General features: G+C 43.6%; 1 protein-coding gene across 1 annotated transcript in view; it reads right to left on the bottom strand.

Annotated features, from left to right (window-relative positions):
* OBSCN (obscurin, cytoskeletal calmodulin and titin-interacting RhoGEF) overlaps window positions 1-9,268 on the bottom strand; it is a 159,905-nt gene that overhangs the window by 51,935 nt on the left and 98,702 nt on the right. Inside the window, exons 62-75 of the mRNA XM_057370883.1 lie at window positions 7,808-9,160; window positions 6,975-7,253; window positions 6,528-6,606; window positions 6,048-6,166; window positions 4,893-5,090; window positions 4,465-4,497; window positions 4,283-4,381; window positions 3,612-3,830; window positions 2,773-2,839; window positions 2,648-2,667; window positions 2,215-2,343; window positions 1,350-1,489; window positions 778-978; window positions 362-444 (exon numbers count right to left, since the gene is read on the bottom strand). Of these exons, the coding sequence (XP_057226866.1) occupies window positions 362-444; window positions 778-978; window positions 1,350-1,489; window positions 2,215-2,343; window positions 2,648-2,667; window positions 2,773-2,839; window positions 3,612-3,830; window positions 4,283-4,381; window positions 4,465-4,497; window positions 4,893-5,090; window positions 6,048-6,166; window positions 6,528-6,606; window positions 6,975-7,253; window positions 7,808-9,160 (3,019 nt within the window). The remainder of the gene's footprint in view (window positions 1-361; window positions 445-777; window positions 979-1,349; window positions 1,490-2,214; window positions 2,344-2,647; window positions 2,668-2,772; window positions 2,840-3,611; window positions 3,831-4,282; window positions 4,382-4,464; window positions 4,498-4,892; window positions 5,091-6,047; window positions 6,167-6,527; window positions 6,607-6,974; window positions 7,254-7,807; window positions 9,161-9,268) is intronic.

Raw genomic sequence — 9,268 nt, 5'->3', positions numbered from 1 at the left:
ATGGATGGATGGATGGATGGATGGATGGACAGGGATGGATGGATGGATGGATGGATGGATGGATGCATGCATGCATGGATGGATGGATGCATGGATGGATGGATGGATGGATGGACAGGGATGCATGGATTGATGGATGGATGCATGGATGGATGGGTGGATGGTTGGATGGAAATTCCAGTGGAAGGTGTCCCTGCCCATGAGACTTGATGTATTTAAGGTCCCTTCCAACCCAAACCATTTTAGGATTTTATGTTCTTGATTGCCTGGAATTTTCCTGGGCTGAAATCAATCACAAAATATGAGTGGTTCAAAAGGTAGGAAAGTTTGAAGGTGCAGATACCAAATAACACGAGCTCACCTCAGTTTCCTCTTGTACTCGTCTTCAGAAACAAACTCTCCAGGAAACTCTGGAATTTCCATTGTTCCCCACTCTGGTGACAACTACAACGTTAGGAAAAAAAAGATTAAAATAGTTCTTGGAAGTGGACAGTGCTTTTGTCAGTACATACTGAGGAATATCCCTTGTGTGCTCACAGTCCTGTTCAACAGTTACTAAACCAGTGTGAAATTTCTGTTCCTCAGTTGGAGAGTGATTCGGTTTCTCCAACCAGGCATCCCTGCACAGGCCAGAAATGTTATCTATCAGAATATGGAAAAGTCAGACCATGTTACAGACCCCTTCAACAACCTCCTCCTCCATCACTCCTCACAAAAGGAACAGTTCTAAAATGCAACAGGAACAAGTAATTTTAAACAAGAGCATTGATCAGTCACCTTTAATTTCTTGTCCAGGTAAGCTGGAGACACCCAACCCTGTCGAGAGGGACTTGATTTCGTGGGTTTAGTCCTGACCAGCCATTTCAGAGGATGAGCTGAATCCAGGACTTCCACGTATTGTCCTTCCTTCAGCGTGATGGCCTCCCTGTCGGGCGCCGCGGGCACGTAGTCAGCAGTGACCATGTAGACATCAAAGATCTGCAGGCACAAAACCTTAGTCACTTTGTGCTCCTGATTTTCCTCATGAAGAACTTCCCAGCAAGGTTCCTCTGACCATCTCCATCAAGGCCACAGAAAATCAAGCTCYGACTCTCTGAAGTTCAGCCATGAAAGCAAGAGGCGCCAAGTCATGGCTATGTTTGGTCCATGCTGACTTGAACKACTTGCTCAGGATCACAGGGTGAGCATCAGAATTTGATTCTCTGTGCTCTGCATCACAGACACAAAACTTCACTGCTAAATATACCTACAAAATCCTAAAGAGRATGGGCACCCCTAAACCACAGTGGATTGGTCATTCTAAGTTTAGTTTTCTCCTTGTGCCAAASTGGTCCATAAAGATATTGTACCTCTCCTCTGGAATCGCCATCTTCAGATTCAGAGGAGGATTCCTGAGCAATGGATGAAGGTCTGGATCGCCCGTGGCGAGGGGATGCAGAGGGAGTTTTTGACTCATCATCGCTTTCTGCGCCCGGGACTCGAAGTTTTGCTGAAAAGCAGAGCAACAGCAAAGTGWGAAGTAAGGATCTCCAATTTAAACATGAACCAAATCTATCAGCATTTTTCTTCTTCTGAGGAAAAGCATTTGTAGTAATATCCTATTGATATTTAGGATTAAATTATCAGTTTGGACGTTTTAATACATGATGGTGCAGGCCTACTGCACGTATTGCCACTGCACTACAAGAATATTTGTTGGAGAGATAATTGCCTCTATTTTTGCCTCAATTAAAATTTTTCTACAAAATAATCAGGGCAGACACAAACCAGGATTTTTCATTAATTCAACATATCATTGTATTACTGCACAGCTGTGCACAGAGTTTTCTACCCTAATTGAAGGGTTTCTAAAATTCCAGTGTGAGCTAAAACTTGATGTGGGACATCTTGAAAACAAGATTTCCTTCTGATTTAGGAGTGATGAATATCTGAGGATTTCAAAATACCTAAGACATGCAAAATACACTTCTATTTTTACAATTWACTGTAATAACTTTTTTCCTAGTTCAAAACTCTAGAGTGAGATGAGCAGTTTGGATGGACTCCTACCAAAATTTCTTAGCCCCAAGCACTGACAAGTGTTCATTTGCTTATATAGAATGATTGACTCRAAACCTGCTGCATAAATCCCATTTATAATTAAACAATGCCTAAAAAAATCAGATTGCTTTTTCTCCCCTACACTAATTAAACTGTGATTTCCAGGTTCCTTACCCTGAGTTATTTTTGCAGATACCATTTCTGAGATACGTGAGGTGAGTTTCTGGAAGAACTCTTCTGAGCCAACATCAGCTAATGAAATAGGGCTTTTGGGCACACCTTCTCTGCCAGCTTCAAGGTCTCCTGGGAAAGAGAAAATTTGTTGTYAAACTGGCAATGTCATTGGAAAATAATCTCTTTTTGAGTAATAAAAGTTGCTGTGGAAGGAAGGTTTAATTTTCTTCCCTTCTCCTGTTTTTAAAACTCTGCTTGTTCACAGTTCATCCAAATAATACACCCATGAACAGAGAGGAGGCCTGGAATGTTCCAACATTTCTGACAGTTTCAAGAAAACTCCACAAAAACATGGATGCATGAAACCCATTGACGATCTCAGCTGTAGATGTGAAAGGCAGGAATAAGAGAGAGAGAAAACAGCTTCTCTTACCTTCAGAGGACTGGATAGTTCTGAAAAGGAAAATAAAGCAGAGTTAAAAGTTACAATAAAATGGATAATTAGGAGAGCTTAGCGGGGAACACATTCCCCCTTCTCCCACACATCCAGTCACTCACCCCAGTGTGGTCATGATGGCTTCTGACACCATCACACGCTCCTGGGTCAGCACTTCAGCCTCTTTCACTGCAAGATTGGGGTTTATCATTAGAGGACAGAAAGCACAGAATGTCTTTTTTTAGGTATTTAATGCAGGTACATTTCCAGATGTGGATTTCTGGGAGTGCTGTAGCAGCTCCTGACTTGGGATTTGTATTCCCAATCCTGTGATGCCAATAGTTTCCTTCTCTCCCAGTTAATGTAAATATACGATTGCCCCATTTCTCCACACTGCTCAAGCTATGCTCCTGCAGCTCTCAAACAGTAAAAAATGTGGGATGCAAGGCAGGATAACAGAGAAATGGAATCCTTCACAGCTCTGCCCTTAGTCCCAGTCTATATTTGCTTTTTCCCTTTTTTATTGTGTCAAAACAGGCCCTGGAACGCTCTACAAAAATCAAATAACCCTAGTACAAGTCCAAAATACCTTAGCAGAGTGAAGTACTCAAAATAATTTTTCAAAAGATGACTTTTCCCAGATACTTTATAACACATTTCTTTCATTTTTTTAAAAAAATTGTGCTTAATTCAGTTGTTCCTTAGACTTGCCTTCTGTTTCTACAGAAAAGATGCTGCTGTTAATACAAGACAGAGTCAGAAATCTAAAATATGATTAAAGTATAGAGCGTAACCATTTGTAAGACAAGCAAAATCAAGGCTAATCTTAAAAAATGCAATTTTTTTGGGTGTGATTGGATAATTTCCTTACAAGTCACACTTGGGGTTTGTTTTTTTCCCCCTTAGACACTGAATAAAAGGGAAATGTAGAGAAAGTGCTTGTGTTGTAGCAAATATTTACCATCTGCCACTTCCAGGTTGGCAGTGCAGATGGACTGGCCGGCCTGGTTGGTGGCRATGCACGTGTAAGCTCCGCTGTACTTCTTCTTGACATCCAGCAGGATCAGGCTGTGGTGCATGTTGGAGCTGGCCAGTTTGTACCCAGGAGTATCTGGTTTGATCCACAGGATGTCTTCCCGGGACTCTTCCTTCATCCAAGTGATAGTTGGTGGCGGATGTCCTAAAAGGAAACCAGTGCAACGAGGTTTAGTCTTCCCTAGTTGTGTTCCTTCCTTAAAAATACGAGCCTGGCTGTAAATAAATGCTGTTTTGATCCATTTTMTGATACTTTCCCAACAACAACAGGCATAATATGTAATAAAGGAGCATAAACCATTTTAAAGCACACTCATAAAGGCATTAAATCTTTTTGTAAAACCAAAACTGTAAATCAACACACCTTCATAAGACTCTGACWTATTATGCCMGTCTTTATACACAGAAAAATGGACRTAAAGATGAATAAGATGCTTTACTGTGAAGTGTCTTTGTAAGAATTATAAATTGKGAGTAAAATCCCAGACTTCAGAGACAGGAAATGAGGTTACAACRACTTGGGACAGAGAGAGAAGAATCTTGTAAAGTTACACAATTCAAGTGTCGTGAAGAGGGCTGAGGTTGCTGCCCACTTACCTTCAACTTTCACAGATAATGTGATRCTTGCACCCTTTTTCACCTTCTTATTCGTAAATCTTTCAAGGAATCTTGGTGGTATCAGCTGCTCACAGGATTCTGGAAATAATATTATCRATACAATGAGTTCAGAATGGAAAGTTCCTGGGGTTTCTGTTATCCCCTGCTGTGGCTTCTCTCACCTGTTTTTGATGGCTCTTCTTTCTCGTAAGGATCTGGAACACAAACAGAAAAACAAAATGATAAATATAAATAACTCCAAAGTTGCTTCAGTGAAGATATTAMACAGAAATATTGGTGTGATTTATAAGAGGTTTTAAGTTTTAATAAAATGAGCTTTTAAAGTTAATGAAGATGGGCAGGAATAAATTGCATGGTTATGAGGCAACAGCCAGACCATAGAGATGTGACATCATCTTAAACATTTATATACTTAAATAAACCTATAAATCTACAAAAATTTATAGGTGAACCAAGCGTGATGCACATCATATTTTACCTACAGACTTCCCCACCTCACATGAGTTACCTTGGRAGGACTCCTCAGGAAAAAATAACTACATAAAATGGCAAGAGCCTCTGGAATAGCCCAAMATAGAGCAACACCCACCTTTGACTACCAGCCTGGCTGAGGAATAGGCAGAGCCAGCAGAGTTGATGACAAAGATCAGGTACTGGCCRGCGTCAGCTTTGGTGACGTCGCGGATTTCCAGGGAGTGGAATTCCTGCCTGTCAGTTTTCAGGATGCGATCCGAGGCCTTCAGGGGCTGCCCATTTTTGAACCAATAGAGACGAGGCTGGGGGTACCCTGCAAGGAGCAGTTGCAGACACGGAGAATAAAATTCATTGGCAATGCTGATTTGGGAGCATATCTAAACCAACAGGTCCTTCTGAGCAGGAGAGGATCAATCTCCAGCTCTGCCCAGAGCTGCTGTTTCAAGGATTTAACCAATCAGGAATGCCTAAAAACACACTCAATTCAATTCATCTGTTAAAATTCTTTCCTGTAGCCTCAGTTTCTGGCACTCCCCGTATTGGCTGCCTATGCAAATGCTTTGGAGGTCGAAAAAAAACATTTAGGTCTGATTTGAAAGGCTCACAAGGAGAAAAGCTGAAACCAAATCAGTTCTCATAATTTTTATACACAGCAACAGGAGAAAACAGGAAAATCCCTGCCTCTCCCTACCAGAGTCAACACCAGAGGGATGTTTTTGCAGTTTTTAGTTTGTAGGAGCAACCCCCTAATGGGGGAAGGCAAGTCCAGTCCATGTTTCATTTATTGAAGAGAATAAAGGGGACTCTTCTCACTCTATTTTTATTAATATTGTTATCATTATTCTTATTAATATATTCTATATAATTATTTATACTACTTTTAATTTAATTTATATGAATAGATGTAATATATAATTATAGATATTAGTGATAATGATAATATTGATGTAAATATTTTTAAGATTATTATTYCTTCTTGCTCCTATGCTCAGAGAAATTCAGAATTCAGTTTTCAGAAGCAGATGCCTGTCATWATGCCAGGAGATAGGGACACAAAATGAGGCACTGTATCTGCCTGAGTCTGCCCCAAAAGTCCCTGTTCAGCAGCAGTAACACATTCTCCAAGCTGGTTTGTGCAAATGTGGTACGAGGTGCACCCACTGGGGTCACAGCCTYGAAAGAGCACCTTGGGAAACCTGGGCCAGCAGGTTTCCAAATTCAGCCTGGCATCAAACCTGGAAAACTGATAATAAACATGGGATCCACTCACCTTTCACCTTCAGGTGAAATTTGGCCAGCGATGCTCCAGGTGCCACGTGGATATCATGAAGCTCATCAAAGATCTGGGGCAACTGCTCCTCTTCAGTGGTGGATTCCTCCTGCTCTCGGCTAAGCAGTGATTAAAATGAGACAGAAGAAAATCAGGAAGCCAGGTAAGAGTTAGGAATCAGAACRACCTAGTTGAAGTTAATTCAGCATGTGGGGTTTGTTTTGATTCACCACCACCTGACACTTAAAGTACCAGAGTGATTCCATGAGGAATTCTCCAGGCTTGCCCRAAGGCTCCAGAGCAAGTCTGCCCCTGATAAATGTGCAGCTGCTACAGTTATTGCATCTCAGCTGTGCTGGATGTTCCCTTATGGCATTAACCATTGACCCTGCTCGACTCTACAAACCCAGCCCTGACATAAATACAGATTGTGTATGTCACCATCCAGACAGAGGTGAGAGCCAGAGTTCAGTATTTTACCTTGAAACGTACTCCTTGGCACTGTAGTAAGATGATGTCTCKGTGGCATCTGCTGCTGTCTCATAGTCAGTGCTGGTCACTGTTAAATGGAAAAACACGTTTTGAATAATCTGAGCTTTGAAATGATTTTTATTGCTTAAATAGCTCTTACTGATTATAGCTCCCTTACTGATTTGAGTGACTGGCAGGGGGATTTCTCACTGCTACTGCAGTATGATCCCACACATCCCTGGATTATGGAAAACACCTCTGTTCACCTGAAAAGCTTTGCTCTGAACCTCACATTGGAGCTGGCAAAACCCAGCTGAACCCAAAGGCTTGCAAGTGAAAATTTTGTGGCCAACATATGGTAATTTTTTTTTTTTTGTAGTATAAATGGTGTTTTTCTTGAGAAAAAGAAAGTAACCAGGTCTCAGCTGCACCTCTTCCCTTGGTTTTGAGACTTACAGTCCACACGGAGCTCAGCCTTGGTCGAAGCCACCCCCATGCTGTTCTCAGCAAGGCAGCGGTAGACGCCCATGTCCGTGGGTACCACAGCGGTGATGATCAGCTGGTGACACCCCTCCTGGTCCTCRTTGATCATGTAGTGATCGTTTTCCTCCAGAGCTTTGCCGTCCTTGAACCAGCGAACTGTGGGCAGGGGTTTGCCGATGACGATGCAGTCAAAGCTCACTGGGTACCCGTCCTGGACCTCTTGGTTCTGGAGTTCTGTCATGAACATGGGGGCTGCATTTGGGGTGGTTGGAGAGAAGAARGAAAAGTTTGGTTTAATTAAAAGATATATTTTAGGCCCCTGCTGCCCAGACCWCTGGTTTCCAGTTTTTTRATTGCAGAGTGATATAATTTCTCTGTGAAAACAGAAACTCGCTGACAAACACTATGAAGATACTCCATAAGTACTGCAGTATTACAGTGCCAACCACACTTTGTCCCTGCTCCTCTCCTTCCCTAAATGTGTTGTCTCCCTCAGAACATTCTAAAACATAATTAATTTAAATATAATAATCATAGTGTTATGTTCATGTTGTAGTAGGTGACACTTCTAGCGTCAAAAGGGGCTTTATGGATAAGTCAAAACATTGCAATGGCCTCCTTCARCACTAGCATCCCTCCTCTCCCTCAAAATGAAAAAGAATAAAAAAGCATTGACTTTTCCAAGAGTGAAAAGTTTTCAGTAAAAAAATGAAAAAAAAAAATTAAGTTACTTGAGAATGAAAAAATTATATTGTGACCTGTTCCTGCTGTCTTTTCCAAGGAATRAACTAGGTTTTCTCCCCTACCTGTATCAGAAGTCAGCAAAGGTGGTGGAGGTCTCGCTACTGGAGCTGCAAACTTCCCAAGGGTGGGAGGTGATGCCTTCCCAATGCGCAATTCGATTTTTTTCGGGCCTTGTTCCAAGATGTCGATCTCAACAGGAATTCCCAGAGCACCAAACATCTCTCTGAAGCGCGTGGCGGCCGTTTTGGCCTCCGACATGATCTCRAACTTGATGTAGATGTACTGGTCATCCTCACGGTACGTCTGGTGGTCAACCACATCGATGTCCCCTTCATCTGCACTGACAAAGAGCTCTTCCTCCACATCYGAGATCTCCGTGGAGATTTTGGCCCTGAAGAGCCTGTGGAGTCTCCTCCCTGCTTTTCGGAAAGCATCGTCCAGCTCACTGCCGGACGAGCTCTCTGTCTCGCTGTCGGTGCTCTGCTTCCCCTTCTCCTTGGGAAGAACTTGAGCTTCCTGAACACCAACCACCACCTTGGCGCTGTGGGAGACCTTGCCAAACTTATTGGAGRCCTCACAGGTGTATTTGCCCGCGTCCTTCCTGTCCAGGCCGGCGATAATCAAGGAGCAGGTGCCATCGCTGTAGTTGTCTATGTGGTAGTAGCGGCCGTCCGAGAGCTCTTTGCCGTCCTTCAGCCACCGGACGTTCATGTCGSTTTTGCTGTGGGCCACACACTCCAGGTGCAGGGTGCTCCCAGGCTCTCCAGAAAAGTCTTTGAAGGTCTCAGTAAATACCGGGCATTCTTGCTGCTTGATCTCTTTCCTGACTTTGTAGCCTTTGAAAGCGGCTTGGATCTTCACGGCYGCCTTGTTCATGGAGGGATCATCCAAATCTGGCAGCTCCGGCTCAGCTGGCGGAGCAGCTGTGGTGGCCACAGTGGTCTCCACAGTGGTTTTCTCCCACTGTTTCCACARCTTGCCTGTGGAGGCGGACTGAACCTTGCTGGTAACACTGATGCTCTTCTTCCCAGCTTTCTTGAGGTAGTTCACCAGGGAAGGAGTCCCGGCTCTGGACTCATCATCAGAGCTGGTGAAAGAGAAATCTGCYTCTCCTGTCCTGGCCAGCTCGTCACAGGTGGAGTACTCCTCAGAGTAGTAGTGAGACATCTCTGCTTCCTCCTTCCTCAGCTTCTGAAGCCTCTCATCCTCCTCAGGCACTTCRCTGATGGAATCCAAGGTGGGCTCCCGGCTCATCCGGCGTTTTTTGGCCAGGGCCTCCCAGAGGAGGTGAAGATCTCCCTCCTGGGCAGCCTCAGGGGGCAGGCTGGGCTGGACACGGCCATCCACCACCTCTTCAGGCTGGCTGGCTGCAGGAGCTTCCCTGGCAATCTCCTTCAGCATCGACACTGTGGGCACTGCAGGGAATTAAAGTGGTGAGAAGTTAAGTGTCTGTGAGCTTTGAGAAAGTGGAAATATTGTGCAGGAGAGTATCACTGGGATTTAACTAGGCATTGTATTGAGAA

The sequence above is a fragment of the Malurus melanocephalus genome, unplaced genomic scaffold (assembly GCF_030028575.1).
Source record: "Malurus melanocephalus ecotype Western Australia unplaced genomic scaffold, MMel_1.1 scaffold_135, whole genome shotgun sequence".
Lineage (NCBI taxonomy): Eukaryota > Metazoa > Chordata > Aves > Passeriformes > Maluridae > Malurus > Malurus melanocephalus.
The sequence above is the reverse complement of the archived record's forward strand: the minus strand, read 5'-3'. Positions and strand labels throughout refer to the sequence as shown.